The sequence below is a fragment of the Microcaecilia unicolor genome, chromosome 1 (genome assembly GCF_901765095.1).
Source record: "Microcaecilia unicolor chromosome 1, aMicUni1.1, whole genome shotgun sequence".
Lineage (NCBI taxonomy): Eukaryota > Metazoa > Chordata > Amphibia > Gymnophiona > Siphonopidae > Microcaecilia > Microcaecilia unicolor.
The window spans coordinates 674,901,626-674,925,490 of NC_044031.1; the positions used below are offsets into that span (position 1 = coordinate 674,901,626).

Genomic DNA, 23,865 nt, shown 5'->3' on the forward strand with positions numbered 1-23,865 from the left:
AAAGGATCCTTTATAAATGACCAGACATCAAAACTTTACCAAAACAAGATAACATTGAACTCTTTTTATCTGTGTACTTTATTCACATTGTTACTGTTGAATGATTTACATTTACCCTTGATCTTTAATGCCTGAATTGAACTGTATATCTACTTCTTATAACTTATTTTATATTTTTTGTACTTTAAATGTAATAATATTCTGTAAGCCACATTGAGCCTGCAGATAGGTGGGAAAATGTGGGATACAAATGCTGCAAATAAATAAATAATGGTATCTGTTTGCCAAGATGCCATTATAGAATAGTAATGTGTCTACATTTAGGCATGACCATTTATAACAAATGTATCTAAATGCAACACTTTATAATATAATGTACAATAATCTGCATGTTAACGTGGGTAGTGGGAGCCCTGTCTATGCCCCACCCATGCCCCTCCCCAGTGAACAATCTCCTTGCCTTTGCACACTAAGGCATTTGTGTCCATACTGTATGGAATGCCCCAAAGTGCTTTTCGAGATCTTATACACATAAGGAATGCAGCATTAGCCTAGTGGTTAGAGCAACAGACTGTTAACCAGAGAGACCAGGGTTCAAATCCCACTGGCACTCCCTTTGGCCATGGGCAAGTCACTTAGGTACAAATTTAGATTGTAAGCCCCTTGGGGACAGAAAGGCCTCCACTCTACCTGAATGCAGCTCACCTTGTAATACCACTGGAAAGGTGTGAACTAAAAATACAACTGCTAGTGTTCTATAAACTGAAGCATGAATATGGTGCTTACACTTAAGTGCCCTGTTAAAGAGTGAGAGGTTACTGGCTGCCAGTAAACCTAAACATCTTGTGAAAATTGACCCCATGGTTCCCTGGTATAAATGTCTTTCTCCCTCTTTGTTCTCTCTCTCTCTCTTTGAGACCTTTCTAAATTGTTTCATATCTTTAACTGTCCTTTTCTTTTGCTGGAAGGAGTCCAAAAGAAAAGAGGGACTGTGCCAACTTGAAACTAGACTAACAATGCCTGAGTCTCGGAAGAGCGTAGAATGCAGTTTATGAATGATAAATTTAAGTGTTACTAACAAGGCCTCTCTAGTTCAGAATTCTGCATTTTCTAGAATGTAAATTGCCTTTTAAACTACATTTGCCATTATGCAAATTCCCTGCTGAATGGATTGCTTGCTGTTTCTGCCCATCTACTGAATAATCAAAAAGAACACGAGCTTTACTTATGGTGTGAGATTGCCTATTAATGAGTCCTTCTCCACTTTGCAACCTCTCTTAAGAGCAGTATATGAGCAGCAAATGAGGTATGGTGTCTGCCAAGACTGGGATAGCATTAATGGAAAATTTCAGAACTACCCCCTATATGCAGTAGAGTAGATGAACTTTTGGATGAAGAAAGTAGAAACTCAATATATTGTTTAATCCATACTAAAGAACCATTTGAAAAAGGCATAGTCGGCAAGTTGTTGAGAGTGGTGTGTGTTTTTAGTAACCTGTAGACAGTATGAGCCACATTCTATGCATGGTGCTCAAAAATGGGCACTGGAAAGTATGGGTGCTAAGCATGATTCTATAAAGCACGGATGCCCTTTATCGAACCATGCTTAGCACCAATTCCCACTTCCTAACTTTGGACACCAGACTTACACCTACTGAAACCTGGTGTAAATTCTGGTGCCCAAGTTAGGCACACTGGCCCATTATTCTGTAATTATGCATGCAACATTTTGGAATGCCCCTGACATGCCCATGCCCCTCCCTTGGCCATGCCCCTTTTAAGTTGTTAGTTGGGATCTGGGCACCAGTATTATAGAATAGCATGTAGCCAGATGCTCGTGCAAATCGTAATTGGTGACAATTAACATCAGTAATTGGTTGTTGCTCGTTAATTGCTCATTAGCCAATTAAATTGCACATGGATTTTAGGATTACGTCCAAATCTGGGTACCTTATATAGAATTTGTGGGGTATATGTAATTTATTTTTGTTACTGGTATTTTAAGTATAAATATTTAGCACACACCTTCAGCTTGGTAGCTCAAAGCAAGTTACAAATTCAGATAGAGTAGTATTTCCTGCCTCCAGATGGCTTACGTTCTAAGGGCTAGATGTACAATGGGCTCTGTGCTTAGTTATTAAATAGGCCCCATTGACAATAATGTGGCTTGTATTAAATAATGTGTTAAACTGCATCAACAGTTCTAACCCTAAGTATGCACCTGAGGCAATGGGCGGTTAAGTGACTTGCCCAAGATCACCAGGAGCATCAGTGGGATGTGATCACGGCAGGGGCGTAGCCAGACAGCTACTGTTGGATGGGCCTGAGCCACTGGATCACGGCTTTAATGGTTCTCAGTCAGCTGCTCTAACCACTTCGCTATTTCTATGTTCCTTCTAAGAAGCCTACAGCCCGATTCTCAGAACTGCCGTGGTAAGCCAATAGCGCAGAAAATTAGCTTGCCAATGCTCAAAGGACGTGATATGCAAATTATATGTGCACTGTTAAAGCAAAAAGCAAGGAGGGGGGTGTGCTTGAGCATGCACCAGAGTTTTGCGGTATGCCTAGCCCCTATGTGCATGCGCCAGGCAAAACCCAAATGTGAAACACACATTGGTATCTGTTTTCTGCACCTTTAAATATTACCGTTTCAATTTTAAATTGGAAGGCATATATTTGAACGTAGGAAACAGGCGCCAACGAGTGGTTTCACTTTCGGGTTTTTGTTTCTCATTACTGGTGTTTAGGGACTTGCACGGACTTCCTTCTGCATCCAGATTGTATAAAAACTGGCAGATTTTAAAGAACGAGAAATCCTCTCTTCAAACACCCTAATGCCTGCTCCAGGCTGGCATTATTTTTTATACAGCGGTAAGGCAGCTTTGTTTTGTGCATTGTTTTCTATGCATTGGGAGGCAATTAGGAAATGACTTCATTAGCATGCATTTGAATATATTTGCACTAATCTCTGGCGCACTTGTTTTTTTCCCACACCAGAGCATCTGAGCATTCTGCGCTCACTAATATGGGCGCTATTTCCTCGCTAATGGCCTGTAGCACCCACATTTGCTTCTGAGCATTGGAAGACTAATGTTTAAAGTTGTGAGCTGTAAACCATGGGCAAGTCACTTTTAAGCCTCCATTGCTTCAAGCAGGGAAGCTTTCTGGGGACAGGGAAATATCTACCGTATCTGAACGTAACTCACCTTGAACTGTTAAAGAAAAAGGATGTAGATTGAGAATTTTCTATTCTTCAAGCTTAAGTGTTTTGTCTTTTTGTTGTTGAATTCTTGTAAAATGGGTTACAGCTCAGTCATATCTCAAGACTCCAGGAAAGAAAACCCAGTTCCGTTACATACCTACAAAGCTGATACCTGAGGATTAATTGATACAGCCTTGGCACAATTTAGGCGATACTCATCTGATGGATCTATTGTTATACGGCAGGACAGTTAATAACACTATCGTATAACTCTGTTCATAATGACTCCACACTTATTAACCATTTCAATCCAAGATTTGATCTGAATTTCCATTAAAATCTGGCATGTTTGCAATTAAAATATCATGGCTGCCTGCCAAGTGAGGACCATGGAGATGCTTTTCAAACCAAACAATCTAAGAGTACCTACATCTTGCAGACTCAGAAAGATAATGATCTTTCGAGAGACTCTCTCAAGTTATCTACTATAATAAAACTCATCCTCAACGTTCTGTAGACAACGTTCTGAAGTCACTCAATCACTCCCTGAGGGTTCGTGGATTCATGGTGGTGAAGCCAGGCAGCCTATGCCCCGCCCTCGCGTCAAACTACTACTACTACTTAACATTTCTAGAGCGCTACTAGGGTTACGCAGCGCTGTACAATTTAACAAAGAAGGACGGTCCCTGCTCAGGTGAGCTTACAATCTAAAGGACAGAACATTGTCTTCAGAACAGTAAAGTAAAGGAAGGGATCGCAACCAAGCAGGTGGAGGAGTAGGGAAACACGCTCCGCGTGTTTCCCTACTCCTCCCCCTGCCTAGGAAACGAAGCCCACCAACCTCCAGACCCACCCGCGAAAATAAATCTGGAGGGAAACCACCTCCAAAGCTCCGGAGTCCAAATGACTCCGGACACCAGTGTTCGAGGTGCAACCCTCCCCCCCCTCCCCAAGCCACCCACCAAAGCTGCAGTTCGAAAGAAGCCCCACACAAAAGAATGCAGGAGGTGCAACCCCCCCCCCCCCGCAACACCCCTCCCCCCTAAGCCACCCACTGTCGCGTTGCTTTGCCGGCGGGGACCCGAAACCCCGCCAGCAGAAGTCCTGTGTTGTCTGCTGAGTCTCACTCCAGCGATCTTCGGCGTTGCTAGCCTGTGCAGGCAGGGCTTCTGTGCGTCTGACGTCCTGCACGTGCAGGAGGTCAGATGCACAGAACCCCGCCCTGCACAGGCTAGCAAGCAACACCACAGGACTTCTGCTGGCGGGATTTTGGGTCACCCACCAGCAAAACTACGCGATGGTGGGTGCGATGGCGACGGTGGGTGGGATGGCAGCGGGCGGGTGCATCACGGTGGGTGCGATGGCGGCGGGGGGGGGGCATCGGGCTGAGGAGGCGCTTCCTTCCTTCCTTCTTTAAAGCAGGATCCCCCCACAAAACTATACAACACACACACACACACACTATCATCTGGCAGCGCTTCCTGGACCCCCCCCCCCCCCCCACACACACACACACACTTACTCACTCTCATTTGGCCACACTTCCTCAACGCCCCCCCCCCCAACACACACACACTCTCACATCTGCCAGCGCTTCCTGAAACCCCTGCCCCCCCCCACACTCACTCATCTGGCAGTGGTTACTGAACCCCCCCCCCCCCACACACACACACACACACACTCACTCTCATTTGGCCACACTTCCTCAACGCCCCCCCCCCCCCAACAAACACACACACTCTCATCTGGCAGCGCTTCCTGAAATCCCTGCCCCACACACACACACTCACTCACTCATCTGGCAACCCCCCCCCCCCCCCCACCACACACACACTCACACACTCTCATGTGGAGACGCTTGATAACCCCCCCCCCCCCCCCCCCCCCCCCACACACACACACACACTCACTCATCTGGCAGCACCACACACCCCTCTTCTTCCAAGCTGAAACCCCCAACACACACACACCCCCACAACATACACACACACTGTCTCATCTGGCAGCGCTTCCTGAACCCCCCTCCCCCCTCCACACACACTCTTTCTCATCTGCCAGCGCTTCCTGAAACCCCGTACACACACACACACACACTCTCTCTCATCTGCCAGCGCTTCCTGAAACCCCACACACACACACACTTACTCACTCTCATTTGGCCACACTTCCTCAACGCCCCCCCCCCCCCACAACACACACACACTCTCACATCTGCCAGCGCTTCCTGAAACCCCTGCCCCCCCCCCCCCCCACTCACTCATCTGGCAGTGGTTACTGACCCCCACACACACACACACACTCACTCTCATTTGGCCACACTTCCTCAATGCCCCCCCCCCCCCAACACACACACACTCTCTCATCTGGCAGCACTTCCTGAAATCCCTGCCCCCCACACACACACTCACTCACTCATCTGGCAACCCCCCCCCCCCCCCACCACACACACACACTCACTCAGTCTCTCATATGGCAGCGCTTCCTGAACCCCCCCCCCCCCCCCACACACACACACACACACTCTCTCTCATCTGGCAGCCCTTCCTAAACCACACACACACACACACACACACTCTCATGTGGAAACACTTGATAACCCCCCACACACACACAGTCACTCACTCATCTGGCAGCACCACACACCCCTCTTCTTCCAAGCTGAAACCCCCAACACACACACACCCCCACACACCCCTCCAACACACACACACACTCTCTCTCTCACTCTCATCTGGCAGCGCTTCCTGAACCCCCCTCCCCCCCACACACACTCTCTCTTTCTAATCTGCCAGCGCTTCCTGAAACCCCATACACACACACACAGACACTCACTCTCTCTCATCTGCCAGCGCTTCCTGAAACCCCTGCCCCCCCCCCAACACACACTCACTCACTAATCTGGCAGCCGTTCCTGAACCCCTCCCCCCCACACACACTTACTCACTCTCATTTGGCCCCGCTTCCTGAACCCTCCCCCCCCCCCCCCCCCCACACACACACTCTCACTCTTCTGCCAGTGCTTCCTGAACCCACGCCCCAAACACACACACTCTCATCTGGCAATGCTTAATAAACCGCCCCCCCCCCCCCCCCCCACACACACACACACACTCACTCATCTGGCAGCACTTCCAGAACCCCCACACTCCTCTTCTTCCAATCTGAACCCCCCACCCCCACACACACAACATACCCACACAACACACACACCCTCTCTCTCATCTGGCAGCACTTTTCTGAAACCCCATACACACACACACACACTCACTCACTCTCTCAACTGGCAGCACTTCCTGACCCCCCCCCCCCCCCCACACACACACACACACACACACACTCACTCTCTCTCATCTGGCAGCGCTTCCTGAAACCCCATACACACACACACTCTCTCTCTCTCTCTCTCTCTCATCTGGCAGCGCTTCCTGAACCACCTGCCCTCCCCCGCCCCACTCACACACTCTGTCATCTGGCATCACTTCCTGAACCCCCCCCCCACACACACACACACACACACACACTCACTCTCTCACTCACATCTGGTAGCGCTTCATGAACCCCCCGCACCCCTCTTCTTCCAAGCTGAACCCCCCCCAACACATCCCCCCCCCCCAACACACACACTCTTTCTCTCTCCCCCTCCTCCAGCACACCAATTGCTTGGGTGCAGTGGCGGGAATCTCAGACAACAGAGAGAGAGGGGGGGGCCTGACACCAGAGAGAGAGAGGAAGGGAGGTATCTCTGTCACACACACACACTCTCTCTCTCACATACAATGTCTTTCTGACTCTTACTCTCACACACTCTGTCTCACACTGTATCACATTCACTCTCTATGTGTCACACAGTCACTCGCACACTCGCTTGGTCTCATACACTCACTCTCACAGAGAATCTGTGTCTCACACACTCTCGCACACACACACACTCTCTCTCACACTGTGTCTCACATACGCACTTGCACACACTCTCATTCTCACACACACACTCTGACAGACACACTCACACCCAGACTCACGCTCTCACACACACTCACACTTTCACTGTCTCTCTCACACACAGTCACTCTCACATACACTCTCCCAAACATACACACTCCGAGGAAAACCTTGCTAGCGCCCGTTTCATTTGTGTCAGAAACGGGCCTTTTTTACTAGTAGGAAATAAATTCACCGAGGATTCACAGTGAAAACGTTTGGAAGAGTTCCAAGATTACCTTGTTACCTGGCCAGATGATGGACTACTGCAACAAACAGCTAAAATAGCAGTTGTGGATTTTGATACTTAGAGACATCTATAGATATCAAAGACTAATGGAGAACATGCACACTTCTCCATGATAGAGACAAACTTGTAGTGAAGATGTTCCCTTGAAATGTTCCAAAGGACATATAATACATTTCCTCGAGCTTGCAGAGCCCACCTGCTGGTTATACAGTACTGAGCGTGGTACTGTATCCAATATGTAAGTTGATACAAAGGTGTGATAAATAATTGACACTAATTAATTGCACGGTGACATTATGTGAGAGCATTCCCACAAAGAATGTGCAATCTCTCTTCTTGTCATTTCAGAAACTGGTTTTTTTTTACTGCCAAAAAGCTACAGAATAAAAAAAAGAATTGTTCATGTTCACTGTTGTTTTTTTTTTTTTTATAACAACCCACTTTATTTAAGATATGGATGGATAATTTTGCACCATGAAAAGCTCATTTTCAGATCCTCAGCTTAAAAAAAAAAACACATCATTTTTGTTTAGTGTCTTAAAAGTCTCTAAATATTTTTTTTTTCTTAAACCCAGTAGAGTAAAATTCTGTCTGGTGGAATGAGTACCATTTGATAAGCAGGTCAGCACCGCTTAAATCTGCAGAGAAGAACAAACGGATGTAAAGGAGAACTGTCAATAATACAGTCAAAGCCGGGCACATCTGATTCCAAATTGTAGGCTCATGGCCCTGTTGCTATTTATTTGCCTCACACAAACTACTTGCAGAATCATCACTCTCTTTGTCCTTTGTATATTTCCTATTTAACATTCAAAATCTTTATTCAGGATCTCCATCTTCTCTTGCTCAGTTCTTTATTCATACGCATCATATTTAGAGGGGCATTTTCGAAAGGTCGTCCAAGTATGAATTAGGATGCCCTCGTGAAGTCGGCCAAAATCAGGTAGGTATAATCAATAGTATGGACGTCCTTAGGCATTCCATTATCGCAGTGCAAAACGCCCAAATTAGGGACGCCCAAAGTATAGTAAAAAGGACGCCCATCTTCCAGAACCGCGAAAGGACGTTCCTAAAACATTCATTGTACTTGCCAATTTGTCATATCAATGTCCTTTGCCGGTTCTACGAGAAAGACGTCCTTATTACTATGGACTTCTGTGATGTACCTGGTTGTTCCGCAAGTACAGTGCAACTAGTTGCAGACATCCAGGTACGGGAAATATAAGGAACATTCATAAGAGTACAGTAACAAGGACGTGTTTCTCACAGAACTGCCGAAGGACATCCATCTTACTAGGCCCATCGAAGAGGGGGCCCGGTGCCAGGGTCTGTCTCTCTCCTGCTGCTATGTGTCTGGACCTAGGTGATTACATTAATGCGATAACCTGGGTCCAGGCACACAGGAGAAACCGAGAGAGAGGAGGAGAAGAGAAGATGCAGGAGAGTGCGGGGCTGGTGGTGGCCCAAGTGGGGGCGGCGGCGGCGGCCCTACTTTGGGTCCGGCTTTGTCTCTCGGCAGTCCTGTCCATTTTTTATTGCTCAAACTAGGAGAAAACAGTAGCTTTTCCGTGACTAAAAATGGCTTATGGACTACTACTTCAGGAATCAGTCTAAACCATTTTTATACCCTGCTGCACTTAACTGTCTTGACCACATCAGGCAATACATTTTCACAGTTTGTGTGCACTGACAGAAAGACTTACTCCAATATATTTAAATGTGCTACCTATTAGTTTCATTATGCATCCCTTTATCATTATGTTTGCTCTTCTCTATACCTTTTCTACTAATGCCATATCTTCTCCCTCCAAAATTCTTTTTTTTATTGAGAATTTTGCAAACTATTACAAAGTAAGCATTTAGAAATACAAAAAATGTACATAGAAACTTTTGTACAAATAAAGATTGAAATTCAAGCCCACATCAAGGGAGAGAGCAATGAAGTAAGTCCGGATACAAAAATCAAAGGACAAATCCAAAATTCTAAACCATGTCAGTTTATGCTGACAATGCAAGTATTGGACCAACACTGGATACAGAACCAGGAGTGGGCAAGGCAGGAATTTTGCTGGATTGATTTAGGAGAAGTTTGGGGCTCTTCTGTGGGAGGTGCAAATGAGGGTTTGGATTGGGGGGCTATTATTTATTGTGCATTGACCAAAGTCATGATTATGGGGAAACCTGAGCACAACTCATGGCCTGAAAGGGTTAATGTGGGTGATAAATACTTACCTATGCAAAAGGAAATGAGATTGTTAACGGTTCAGTTAGACAGCACTTTGAACATGAGTGCTCAGGTTAATAACAGGCTTGTTTATTTCAGCTCCATTTGCTCCATAGGCTTAAACCGATGCTATCTACTTATGATCTGAGACTTGTGGTACAAGGGCTAGTGTTGTCACGGTTGGACTACTGCAATGCCCTATATCTCGGAATATCATCACCGAGACTTATTGCTTTACAGATAGTCCTTAATGTGGCAGCACGACTGATACCTTGGGTGGGTAAGTTTGTTCATGTCTCGCCATTTCTTAAGAACTTGCACTGGTTACCTGTTGTCCATCAGATACAAGGTCCTGATCCATCGCACTTTGAATGCGGTTGCTCTTGCCTGCTTTCAGGAAGTTATGAAGGTATACCATCCTACCAGATCTTTGAGATCGGATAAAACAATGCAGTTGTCACTGGATCCAATTATGCAATACACTATGCAGAAGCAAAGTCCTCATCATTTGCAGTGGCTGGTACACAGCTATGGAATGCACTCAAAGGTCACATCTCTATATAAAAGGCAACACCAACGTTCTATGAAGCCTCCAGCCGGAAGTGTGAAGGGGGCGAGATATCCGGTTTCCCTATGAGTGTCTGCCCCGCCCTCTCTGTAACACAGTCAGTGAAGGAAAACAGCAGAGCACGAAATCAAATCGCTGGCTCTGTAACAGTGAAGGACTCAGAGGGGGGAGGGGAGAGAGGCCAGAGGGCAGGGACACACACACACTCCCACTTGCACACAGAAGAAAACATTGCTAGGCCCCGTTTCATTTGCATCAGAAACGGGGCTTTTTTACTACTGTTTATATAATGATGTGTTTCAATTTAAGAAGCAGCTTAAAACACAGCTTTTTGTGGCAGCATTCTATTGAGTAGTGATTACTATACTGTTTATCTGATTTAATCTAATGGATAATAATTGGATTGTTTTTTTTATTTTTTGTGTCTTGTTTTTATTATATATATAATTTTGGAAACCACCTAGGCTTTAAGGTGGTATATAAATTTTAAAATAAATAAGACAATGGGAAATTTGACAGGGAGCTCAGAGGAAATTTGAAAAATAAAAGTTACAGGTAGAAGAGTAATCAAGGAACACTTGAGGGTTTGTTTGGTAAGGGAGAGAAGTTGGCAAAGGTATTAACCCAGTTAGCACTGATGTTCATAGACTAACTCCCCCACACTTTCAAATCCGTTCAGGATTGTTGACACAACCCATTCACTTTGAATGGGCTGTTTCGACATTACCGCATCGGCAGCTGCTAGTGTGGCTTTGTAAAAGAGAGGGTAAATTTGAAGAGTAGCCCAGAGCTGAGATAATGGGTCAAATTTTGACCTGCCAGATTTAACGTAATGTTCAGGTGAAACTCTAGCCAACTGCAACTGAAAATTCAGATAATGATAACCAGTTAAAGTTCACTGCCTTGCTCAATGGCTGTTTTAAAATTGACCCTTTGACCTTGAAAATAAGAACAGAGAGAGAGCAAGTTTAGGATCAGATTTGAAATATATATCCATCTTGTTTGGTCAAGCTTATTGTACCTTATAAGCTATTAACACCACTTCAGTCATGGCCAGGGGCGTAGCCAGACATCGAGGTGGGAGGGGGCCAAAGCCCAAAGTGGGGAGAGGCACATTTTGGTCCATTGCCCTGCCCTCCCCCCTACTTCCACTTCTGTACATATCTTGGCTGTCAGGGGTCCCAAACGCCGGCCAGCTGAAGCACCACCACTGTACATACATTAGTTGGCGGGAGTCCCCATCCCCCCCACCAGCTGAAGCCTTCGTCCAGCACTGGTCTCTGTTCCCCTCATGTCCAGCACGCTCGTTTTAATGAAATTGAGCATGCGTACATGCTCAGTTTCACTAAACTTAGCTCACCGGACCGTGAGGGAAAGAGACAGCAGGGTAGTCAATGTGGCAGCGCTGAAGACCAGCTCTGGATGAAGGCTTCAGCTGACAGGGGTTGAGGACCCCCACCAGCCAAACCAAGGGCCCAGAGCAATTTTTTTTTGGGGGGGGGGCAGGCCCCCGTGCCCCCCCCCCCCCCCCCCCCATAGCTATGCCACTGGTCGTGGCAACAAAGGACCTGTGTGTCTAAGAAATAGCATCAAATTAGGCATCTGTTTAGCACTGTTCCCTCTAAGCTAAGCGGGAGGGGGAGCGGGGATGAGAAAATTTGGAGATTTGTTTTTATTAAAACCGGCTGAAGCGGGGAACAGTGCTGATCTCGGGGGGGGGGGGGCAGGGCGCCCATACAGGACGCTCCTGACGAGCGCCTTTTCCCCCTCCTGATCTATTTGAGTTTATTTTGTTTCAGTTAGTGCAGGGGGAAGTGGGGAACTACCGGTTTGTGTTTTATATAACTTTTTTTTTTTTTTTTTTACTTGCCAGCTTGCATTTTTAAGGTGCAGGAGGGAGCGGGGAGATGACAGCTCAGGCCTGAGCGACAGGTCTGAGATCTCGCTAAATTTCTCACGTTAAATGATTCGTTAGAATCGTCGGTATGGTTAGTGCATTGCGAATTGTCCACATTTCAATGGTAGTTTCTGGTTTGCATTCCGTTTTCGTTATCTGCTAGCGGCTTCAGAAAAAGGCCTATAATGCATGCAACGGTGGCAAATTTTGTCATTAAAGGGTCATTAGAGTTTTGTGCTGAACCAACCTTCCACTCTTACCCCCTTTTCACGCTTTCCCTTTGAAAGTCAGAGAGAAGATCAAAATCAAACCTGCTGCTTGTTTGTGTCTGCAGAAGGTGGTTGAGGGTCACGCAGCAATAAAATGTGCGAATGTATAAGCTGGGTCTGTCGCAGCTCTTCCCAGCGCCTCTCCTGAGAGCCATCGCTCAGACAATCTGGAAACGAAAAGCCATTCTCTCGCTGATCACTTGACTGAGTTTCATAAAAAATGACAGCAGAGCTGAAATTTCATTTACTGCCTCTATTGATGTGTGTGTGTGGGTGTTTTCTCCTCTAACAGAATCATATTTGATGTTTGCTTCACTAAGTTCTGTTTTTTTTTCTATCTGGTACTTTCCAACTAATGGAATGTTGGATGGAATTATGTAAAAGGATGTCTGTCTGTCTGTCCATCTGCCTGTAGCCTACAATAGTGTTCCTGAAAAGGGATGGGAATTTACCTAATTTGGCATGCAAGAAGAATGTGTGAATGTGTTGAATGGGTAAGGTTGGATCAGTGTTTTCAGAGAACTGAGTCTGCATATCTTTTAATTGAAGCTGTTAAAAGCTGTAGAATGCTCGCCACTGCTTCCTTCCAGAATCTCAGCAGCACAAGCAGATAGAGATGAGGAAAACGAGTGAAGCAACTAGACAAGGATGTCGCCAAAAGAAACCTTCAATACTACATTAACCCACACTTCCAAAGCCTCCCACACACACACACACACACAGGCAACCCCTACACACTTTATAATTCTTGCCCACATCAACCCACAGATCCCAACCAAATACCCCTCTGCACATCTTACTTCCTTTCTACCCCAAACTTACACGCACCCTATAGCGCCCCCTACTCATATGCCGTGTATACTCTTAACACCTCGCACCTGCCCCATTGCATATACGTACAAACACACACATATATCACCCATGCAGGTACAGGGAAAATTATTGGCCCAGCTGTTCAGTTCTCACACCCTCACACTAACAACTGTGAATGGACTGACATTTCTAACAATATAGTACATTTCATGGTTTTTAGTTCAATAATTGGGGCCGCCGAGAGAATGAACCGGGCCCTGGGCAGGGCAGCTGCCACACCCCTCCCCCAAACACTGCCTCTGCCACCCCCCCCCCCCCCCCCCCCCCCACAATCGCTGCCGCTGCCTAAATACCTTAGCTGGCGGGGATTGTAAGGCCCTCCCAGCAGAAGGCCCTTCCTGCAGTGCTGACGGCCTGCTCCTACGGCTGCTTTTCCTCTCAGGGCATGTTCGGTACCGGAGTTTTCTGTCTCCTGCTCCTGTCGGGACACGATTGCTCGGGTCCCGTCAGGAGCAGGAAAGGAAAAGAGACCCCGGCGCCGGGACCCCTTGGAAGCCCGGGGAATTTTGCCCCCCCCCCCCCCCCCCGGCCCTCTCGGCAGCCCAGCCAATAATAGTTTGCACTATGTGAAAAGACACACTTTTCAGAAAGAGTGCACACTCCTTCCCAATAGTGGAATCTCCGAGCATACATGAACTACTGCACATTTGCAAATTCAGGAAAAGAGTGTACTATCTCTCTAAAATAGCGCAGTCTCTTTCCAAAGAGTGTACAGTATTATCAAAAACTGACAAAATGGCCAGAAAAACCCTGAATAGAACAAAAACATTCCCTAAATGACAATGCAAGATTAAACATTTTGGCTGCCCATTCCTTCTGGCAACTCAGACTTTCATCTCCATATGAACACATTCCCCAACCCACCACCACACCTTTGCAACCCATCCTTTCACCCACACAACCAGAAAGCAGCGCAAATGTTGTATAACTTTTGCAAAAGTTACAGAACAGTTTACAGTGTCATGGGAGACAAGGAAGACATTTATATAGCAGGGTGCGACCCTAATATAAGTAGCATTGGTGACAACTAGATCCATGTTGAAAATAAAATACCCCACAGAATTTCTGCAGACAACTTAGATAAAGGCTTGCAGTTTTAATTAGAATTCCCTAGGCAGATAGCTTGTGTCCTTGGTGCTGATCTATCTATTGGTGCTAGGAGCCATGAAATGGCACAAGAGCTACTGCTTCCTCTGTAAGAGATAGGCTTATATAGAGCACCCAGTTAAATCTACAGTAACCTGTTTATCTTGATCTGTTGGCACTTGAATCTACTTATCTCCATGGGCTGCATGCTGCAGCTTTCAGCAGGGCTGACCTTTGAAAGTTTCCTGCCTGGGTTCCCTTGCTTATTGCTAGAGTGAAGCCTGCTGCAGAGTCTGCCTTCAGCTGTGAGCCATGTCTCTTGGGTGAAACAGTACTAATGACTTTAGTTGCTAAGGACAAGAGGAGAAGAAAGGAAAGAAATGACGTTGCTGATCAAATGTGTACCACAGGGACTCCATGGGAGCACAAGTTTGTATGCGTGCCACTGTCCCTTAGCATTCCCAAGGTACATCTTAATTACTATAATTCCTTTCCTCTTTCTGTTTCAACTGATAATGAAGCGAAAGAGGATTAGCAGTCGGATGAAACATCCGAATGGCAATCACAAAACTTACCCATAAATAAAGAAACTTTTTGGGCAGCACTGTGAATCCAATCCACCTTACTACCACTTTCGTACACACTCTTAAGGGCCCTCATGTCTTGCAGCCTTACTCAATGAAAGTTACCCTTTCCTCAGTTAGTCCTACCCTTAATCCAACTGGTTTAGTTCTTCCCAATAAGGGCTTCACTTTCTTATGTTTGAATGATTCTTATTGAACAACAGAAGCTCACATGAGGCAGATTATTCCAAAGGACAAAGAGGGTAATTCTATAAAGGAGACAGCTATTCAGGGCCTATTCTATTAAGAAAAGTAGGCTCCTCCTTTTCTTTATAGAATGTTAACGTAAATATGTATGAGCAGGTACATGTCAGCCATAAAGCCTAGTTTGGGAAAGTACATATGTAAATCAAAGTATTCTAGCCTGTATCCAGCCGATAGTCAAAGCAAGTTAACCAGCTGGAAACAGCCACTGACTGGTTAACTCGGTCACCGATATCTGGTCATTTTCAGTGGCACTTAACCAATCATCCTCGCTGAAAATGACCAGTTACTGCCGCCGAATTTAAAGTCGGCTATGTCAGGGTCATTCCAGAGGTGGATTCTGGTTATTTTTTTATTTTTTTTATTTTAGTTACATTTGTACCCCGCGCTTTCCCACTCATGGCAGGCTCAATGCGGTTTACATGGGGTAATGGAGGGTTAAGTGACTTGCTCAGAGTCACAAGGAGCTGTGCCTGAAGTGGGAATCGAACTCTGTTCCTCAGTTCCCCAGGACCAAAGTCCACCACCCTAACCACTAGGCCACTCCTCCACTCGATATTCAGTCTAGAGGTGATAGGGGACCTTTTTGGGACTGGCATAACATTTGTTTTATCGCTTTTGGGGGTCTGTCTTCTTGGTATTTAAGAGTTCTGTAAAATATGAGCCATAAGCAGTTACATTTTGCGCTTTTCTGTGTCATTGTGCCTTTTTCTGAGACCAATAAAAATTATACAAATTCCCAAGCAAGGTTTTGCAGGCAAAAGCTTTGAATCTACCCTGGTGTGACAAAAACTATTCAAGATAGAAGGAAAGCTTTCTTGGCAATGAGACGGGAAACAAGAAATTTGGGAACCATGATTCTTTTAGCATATCCCTGTAAATGTATGTTTAGACGGGGTGCTAAGTATATGTTTTTTGCCCCGGAGCAGTTGTGTGCATTTCTATATATGAAGAAAATTATTTACAGGTTATGATGTGGGTAATAAGAAGGAAATTTTGTCATGCTACTAATGCCTATTTTTAATTTGAATTATTTCTTTCCCCTCCTCTTCTTTCTACTAAATGTGGTCTATGGAAGATTATTTGGTTTCTTGAGTTTTGAAAGTTATGCCTTTAATAATATTGGTATCTGTGTTGCTGGATCAAAACAATCTTTTATTTAAATTTTGAAAAATTAATAAATATAAATAAGAAAAAAATATGCAAACAAAAAAAACAAAGAAACCAACAAAATCCGCGCCTTATACAGATCTCCAGACTGGAGTGGCCTCATGTTTAGAAACCTTACATCTTTGGGTTTCTTATATGTTGCCATTATTTTCATTTTTATAATGTCTAGAGGAGTTTCTGGGGGTTCCATTCTCTGTTCCTTTGGTTCAGTCTGTGACTTTCCAGATGCTACAAATAGCAGTGTGATGACATCATTCACATGAGATAGCAATTTAGTAAATTTTCTCTCTTTTTTTTCTCTCTCCCTCCCCAAAATAGGAGTAACCAAGGCTTCATGCATATGAAACTCTCCCGAACCAAAGAAAACAAATACATCCTGGGACAGAACAGTCCACCATTCGATAATGTGCCGGAGATCATCCATTACTACGCCAGCCGGAAATTACCCATCAAAGGAGCAGAACATATGTCTTTGCTGTATCCAGTGGCTATTCGGACTTTATAGCATGCTGAGACAGCTGGGAGATTACTTGCCAAGGAGTTTTGGTCTATCCAAAGCATCCTGCTTCAGGAGTCCTTTTGTCTGCCTTGGACAGTGCGTGAACTGTGGGCATACAAACCAGTCTGTTACACGTCTGTTAACTTATTATGGCATAGTATTTGGTAGGATGGATTCTGCCCACAGGAAGCAAGGAGAGACTATTGATCAGCAGAACCTGTACGCACATATTTCGAAGCCAGACTGCTTTGTAATCCAGGCCTCTAGCCCCTTATACATGAAGATAATCTTGAACTGTTCATGATAGCATTGTAGAACAGTTCCATTTTCCAGAAATTATGGTATTTATAAATCAATAGGTTTTATACGAAGTGGTCCTTGACCCTAATTGATCTGAGGCCCTTCTATGCCAGTGTGTTATGTTTCTGAGCACCATGTGGAATGTTTTTTGCTGCCATCATCGTGCTGCACTCTGATGATGGCTCCCAAACACTAAACAGGATAAACTCAATCTTACCAGGAGCTGTACTCTGAAATATGTGTCTCTGGAAGCATCAGATCTGCTATAGTGTTACTGTGTCATTAGAGCATCAGAGTTACACATAGCAGCAGGCGCTGAGGCACAAGGACCTCACTGTGACATGACTGTTTGGAAGTTAAGGACGAGCATCCTATACCCAGTTCATTTTGGCTTTGTTGTTGTTTTCCCTCGGGTTATTTTTTTTCAACCCGTGCTCCATTTTGGTACTTATATAGTTCTGTTTGCTTCTGTAGAAGAAAGCAAGCATGTTAATCTCAGAAGACAGAAGGAATTCAGTGGAATATATATGGGACTTGACCAGAGGGTCCCTTATAACATGGAGCTGTGCTCACCTTAGCTGGAGTTATAACCACAAGGAATGATGCTCAATTAATGAGAAAAGGGGGACGAGATGTGTTGGTAGCAGCCCTTCATGTCACAAACACTTCTTTTTCTCCTCACATTTGTAAACAGTTGTCAGACTAAGTATTGAACAAGTCTGAGTGAATGCTTTTTACATGTTAAACACCCCAGGGCATCAGATCCTGGTGATATCTGACTATTCCTGCTATCAGTACCAGCTTTAGTTCTGCTTACGCTATGTTTTCAGTTCATTTTCTTTGTTGTGTGTGTGTTTGTGAGCATTAGCGCGTTTAATAACACTGTCTAATTGAGATATAGATAATATATATACACATATCTGTGTCTGTCTCTGTAGGTATGTATATCTATAGATATAGACACAGACACGAGAGAAGTTATAGCAAAGACAATCTTTGATTCGTACAATCTGTGTAGGGTTGTGTTATTAATTATAACAGAAAAGACATTCAGTTCCCTTTGTCTTCTGTGTTTGTTTGCATTTCTGAGGCAAAGCGCATATTTAGAAGTTCCAGAGGGTTCCTCCCCCTTACCCATGCCTAATATTATGGCACTATGTCAGGGGTCGAGACCACCCACATACATCTGGTTTCAAGGCTCTTTACAATAAATATTCTCAGAAGAGATGGATGTATACATTTGGTCTAAGAACCACATTAAGTTGTATGTTCTGTTTATTCTAAGGATGAGACTTTGTGGGGAGACTCAAGGTTATTGTGTAGTAATCTTCTAAAAAACTTTTTACATGTAAAATGCCTCTAATAAAATTACCCCATAGGTTATGCATGCTGAGAAGATGGCATGCACTTTACATGATCTGTGTGTAGGTATGTTTGGGGAAGAGGTGATTTTGGTGGAGTGCAGGCAGAGTTGTGAATTACTTATGTTGTTTATAAGCCATGCACCATCTCCCCCTCTCTTTTTCTCTCCCCCCACCACCCCCTACCACCATGCAGCAGCTCTCTCTCCCCCCCCCCCCCATGCAGCAGCTGTCTCTCTCTTTCTCTCCCCCTGCCATGCAGCATGTCCTTTCTCTCCCCCCCAGCATAGCTCCCTTTTTCTCCATCTCTTTTTCCCCATCCTTCCCACTCTCCCTCTTGCTGCTATCCTGAGTTAGCTGTGGCCGTGGTAAAACAGCAGGAAGATGTGTGGGACCATTTTCTTGCAAACATAGCTGCTAGTTCTGCCAGTCTTGTCCTTTAGTGCAGGAAGTTTACATCAGAGGGGGTGAGACCAGCAAAGTTAGTGCAGGAAAATGGTCTTACATATTGTCCCATTGTTTCACTGCTTCCACTACTGCCATTGACCTGGGAAGACAGAGAGCCTGATGGCAGTGGCAGCAGAAGAGAGGGGAAGGTTGTGGTTGGGGCTGGAAAGCCTCTTATATGGGATGCCTGTGCTCCTCTGTCTGGCATACCCCATGGGGTACATGTACCATACATTGAGAATCAATGCTGTAAGGAGGTCCTTTACTAAAGGTTAGCTTGAGTTATCTGCAGTAGGTCCCATTTTATTCCTATGGGCACTGCTGCAGATAACTCAAGCTAATCTTTAGTAAAAGACCCCCTAAGTGACTTGAGGTATGCCTCTTTTGTCTGCTATCAGAAGCCTGTGTTCCAAAGTATCTCATGTTAAGAACAATGTATACATAAAAGCTACTGTCTTCAAATTGAAAGCCTCAGGGAAACATAGGAGCCAACTTTTTAAAATTATTGGGGGTGCTAAGCCCAATGGAAATGACCCCTCCCTGGACACATACAAGGAATTTTCTCAATATTGGGGGTGCTCAAGCACCCACAGCACCCACAGAGTCGGCTCCAATGCAGGGAAATATCAATCTATACAAGAACCCAGGCTGTTTCCCTTGATAATCTGCATCAGTTATGCACATTAAAAGCACCTGTGCAGTTTCCATCAATTCAGGCTGGTTTGGACAATTATCCCCATAAACACCTGGGGGTTGGCCTAGTAGCCCACTGGCAGCATTGTCACATGGACCTGTCTCCCAGACCTCAAACTGGAAGTGCTAGAGAGGCAGCATTTGCTGCCTCTGCAAAGGGAGCCCTAGCTATCGCACAAGGACATCACCATAAATCAGGCTGCGAATTGAAGTAAAGGTTGTGCCTGTTGCCTGAAACCACCATCATAATAGCCAGTCTTGGAGGTAGACATTAAAGCAGGGACCAGTTCTGGTAGCTGCTAAATTATTTTGTGTGCTTTGAGCTAGAAATCCCAGAAATGAATAACGGTGAAGTGGCCATGCTAGAAAAATAATAAAGATATCATAAATTCAGGTCTGCAGTGCTTGTACCTAATTAGTGTGACATGAACCATTATGCAACGTCAGCAGTACAAAAATGTTTCGAATAGTATTGGAGGGCTTTGCTTGCGATGTAGGTTGTGCCTCAGCTCACACTACTAAAATACAAGTCACACTGGTTTGATATAATGAGAAAAGAGTTTGTGAACTGATGATTTATAATTGGTGTGCACAGATTGAGGGAATTTCCTCTAATGCTGTGAACTTTGAATATGAAGGTCCTTATAAATTAATCTTTATGCCATAGAGAAATATTGCTTAGAGCTTGCTTGGTTAAAATTTCATGATATTGGAACTCGTTATTTAATAAAGGAAACCTATGTGCCTAGGTGCCTTTAAAAATTACTCGGGGGAAATTAGGTGGACACATTTACATACACACACAAAAAGTAGATGCACAGCAGAATTTGTGTACTGGTGGAGGTAATTGTAGGAGCCTGTTGTATAAAGGTATTTAGGTGCCTTTCTAAAACCAAAGCTTTTTTTCACGTTTCACATAGGCACCCTGTTATGAAATTAACTCCTAAGAATTTTCAAAAAGGCATTATGGGGCCCTTTTACTAAGCCACGTAACCGTCTATGCATGCCCAACATGCGCCAAAATGGAGTTACTGCCCAGCTACCACATGGCTCTTGTGGTAATTTCAGTTTTGGCGCACATTTGAAAAATCATTTTTATTTTCAGATGTGCTTGTCGGATGCACATCAAGTGGCATTTGACGCCCGTTTACCGCATGAGACTTTACCGCTAGGTCAATGGCTGGTGGTAAGGTCTCAGACCCAAAATGGATGCACGCCAATTTTGATTTTTGCCTTACGTCCATTTTCAGCAAAACTTTTACAAAGGCATTTTTTGCAGGCATGCTGAAAAATGGATCTGCGCGCGCCCAGGCCATTTTTCAGCGTACCTTAGTAAAAGGACCCCCTATATGAAGAAATGGAGCTTTTGAGAACTACTCCAGCATATGTGACTGGGGCAGAGAATGCATTCACACATAAAGTTTTGGATTCCCAAAAGGATTTAGGTAGACTTTTAATGGGAAAATTACCCACACCAATAGTAGGTGCAGAAGTTCTGTGCATAATCTTCCTGAGTCAATTATAATAAACCCTCAGCAAATGTCATCGAATACCTTATTTTAAAGGCAATTGAATTTTTAGCCTGACCTTCCAGATAATGCTCAAGGTTCAACATTAACCCAATTGCAATAAGCTCCTGCCCCAAGGAGCTTAAGGGGAACTCTATAACTTGGGACTAGGTTCTATAAATAGTGTTGAAAAATTGATGCCGGAAAAAAAACCTGAGCGCTATTCTTTAAGCTGTGACTAAAGTTAGGCACTGTTTATAGAATAAGGGTTAACTCCTGGGGTCATGTTTAAATATAGGCACATCCAGTAGTACCAACAAAAATGTGGTGTAAATACCAGTTCTTAAATTTAAGCTCAGAGCCCCCTTATTCTATAATTGCTCGCATAATCAAAAACCATGCCCATGGTCCACCCATGACCCTTCCATTTCCATGTCCCCTTTTTTGGGACACGTATAAAATTTAGGGGTGGATCACACACCTCAATTTACATGTGTACATCTTTGATGGGTGTGCACCTAAATTTGCACGCACATCTCAAAGCACCCTTTATGAAATCAATGGGTTGGTGTCTTGAGTTAGACATCACCATGGTGCATACTGAGCACCAGTTCCATGATGGCATCTGGGCCTGCCTAAGCCATATTGGAATACCAGTGTAAAGGTGCTTTGGCATGCCAAGCTTTAGGCATGATCACTTATGCCAGGTCAATGGCTGACATATGTTGGCATTCTTAAGTGCATCAAGCAGTGCATGTAACTGATAGTATTCTATAAGTTGTGTGTGACTCTTGGGAACACACCCATGGCCTGCCCTTGCTCCATCCACATATATGCCCCCTTTGTTGTTACCCGCTAACTTATAGACTAGTGCGTAATGTACTTTGCATGTAAATGCTAATTAAGGCATCATGTGTGCATGCAAAACATGCATAACTGCACATGCCCAGTTTTAGAATTGTCCTGCAACAGTCTTAAGTAGGGACCTATGGCAATAGGAGATAAAATGATTACCCGTGGTCACAAGGCTTGTCACTGTGGAGAAGTGGGATTTGAACTAGGTCACTCCTAATCAGTACAGTCTAACCTGCAATGCATCTTGGTCTTCATTTTGTATACACAGTGTCCCGTTGAACCAGTTTAGCATTTACCCTACTTGCAATCATTAGTTCATGGCAGAAAACAATGGCAGTGGGTCTAGGGCAGGAAACAGTGGCATAAGAAAACTATTATTTTGGTGAGGCTTTCTCAGATATGTAATGTCATGACTCCCAAGGTAGGCTTTTGCCCTGCTAAGTAATTCTTGCCCGAAAGGGGGTAGTGGAGAGGAGGAAGAACCAGAAGTACTGCCGTCCATAGAGGTCTCTCCATTCTCTCTGCATTGCCCTCCAGTCAGCAGGGAAAGTCATTGAGCAGCATTTCTAACATGCTGCGTCCTCCTCTGTCAATTTTCTTCTACAGTCAGAACCACGTTTTAGGAGTATTCAGATGTATTAATATTACAATGAAGGGCCCAATGTGCTTGTTTACATAGGGCCCACCAAAGGGTTAATCCTGCCCTAAGTGAGTCAGAAACCCCTTTTTCATTCTGTTTGATATTACCTCCTGTTTTTCCTCGTTAATTACTGAAGTCAATAAAGTTGTACCATAACAAATTATCATTATGGAAGGACGTGGTTGTTGTTTACCATTGGCTTTAATGCATTTTGAAGAATAGTTTATACTCTGGCATATTGGAGGCTTCTATCAACACGGTACGATAACATAATGCAAGCGCTGAAGGTGCCCCAGTACTGAATTCTCTCTGGATTGTGCTGCTATAATATGTCCTGTACTAATAGCAGTCAACCAGTCAATGTTCCTTATATGAAAAACACATTAAAGAGAATAAACTAGGGTGATTGGCAGCATGCCTTTAAAACAGTTCACACTTAAAATGCCTTTTCCTTTCCTTTAATGTCTTTTTAGTAAACATATGTTCAGCATCCAAGACCCTGCTGTGTATGCCTGAGTTTTGATGTGGATTCTTTGGCTTGACTGTACATCTTTGTCTCCATCCTTTTTAACAATAAAAAGAAAAACAAGCCGTTCTTTGTAGCTTGTGTTAGTTTTATGATGGTGGTTAATCCAGTTTATAACTCAATACAAAACATCGCTTTTACTGTTGGCTATAAAGCAGGTCATTCCATTGAGAAGGGCTGTTTCTCCACCCTACTGCTCTATGGTATTTGGCTTGTAGTGCTGCAATAATTTGTTACAGGATATTTGAATATTGTTCAGAACTAATGTAACACACAGAGAGACACGCAGAGGAGTGGAGGAGTAGCAGTGGTTAGAGCACCAGTCCTGACAGATGTGGCCAGTTCAAATCTCACTGCTGCTCCCTGTGATCTTGGGCAACTCACATAACCTTCCATTGCCTCTGGTACAAAGTTAGATTGTGAGCCCTCCAAAGACAGAGAAATACCCAGTGTACCTGAATGTAACTCACCTTGAGCCACTACTGAAAAAGGTGTGAGCAAAATCCAAATAAATTATTGGGGTTTAGTATACATGGAATTACAGGATTTATCTGATGCCCTGCCTGTTGAGCCACAAGCTTGTACCATCATATTAGACATAGTAACATAGTAGATGATGGCAGAAAAAGACCTGCATGGTCCATCTAGTCTGCCCAAGATAAACTCATATCTTGAATTTGTACCTGTCTTTT

At 44.4% G+C, this 23,865-nt stretch overlaps 1 protein-coding gene across 3 annotated transcripts in view; it reads left to right on the plus strand.

Moving 5' to 3' along the window:
• Window positions 1-18,632, plus strand: part of SHF (Src homology 2 domain containing F) — a 542,785-nt gene extending 524,153 nt beyond the window's left edge. For all 3 annotated transcript variants that reach the window (XM_030187563.1, XM_030187571.1, XM_030187580.1), the window contains one exon: window positions 16,663-18,632. In XM_030187563.1, the coding sequence (XP_030043423.1) occupies window positions 16,663-16,849 (187 nt within the window). In that variant the 3' untranslated portion in view covers window positions 16,850-18,632. The remainder of the gene's footprint in view (window positions 1-16,662) is intronic.
• The last annotated feature ends 5,233 nt before the right edge of the window (window positions 18,633-23,865 follow it).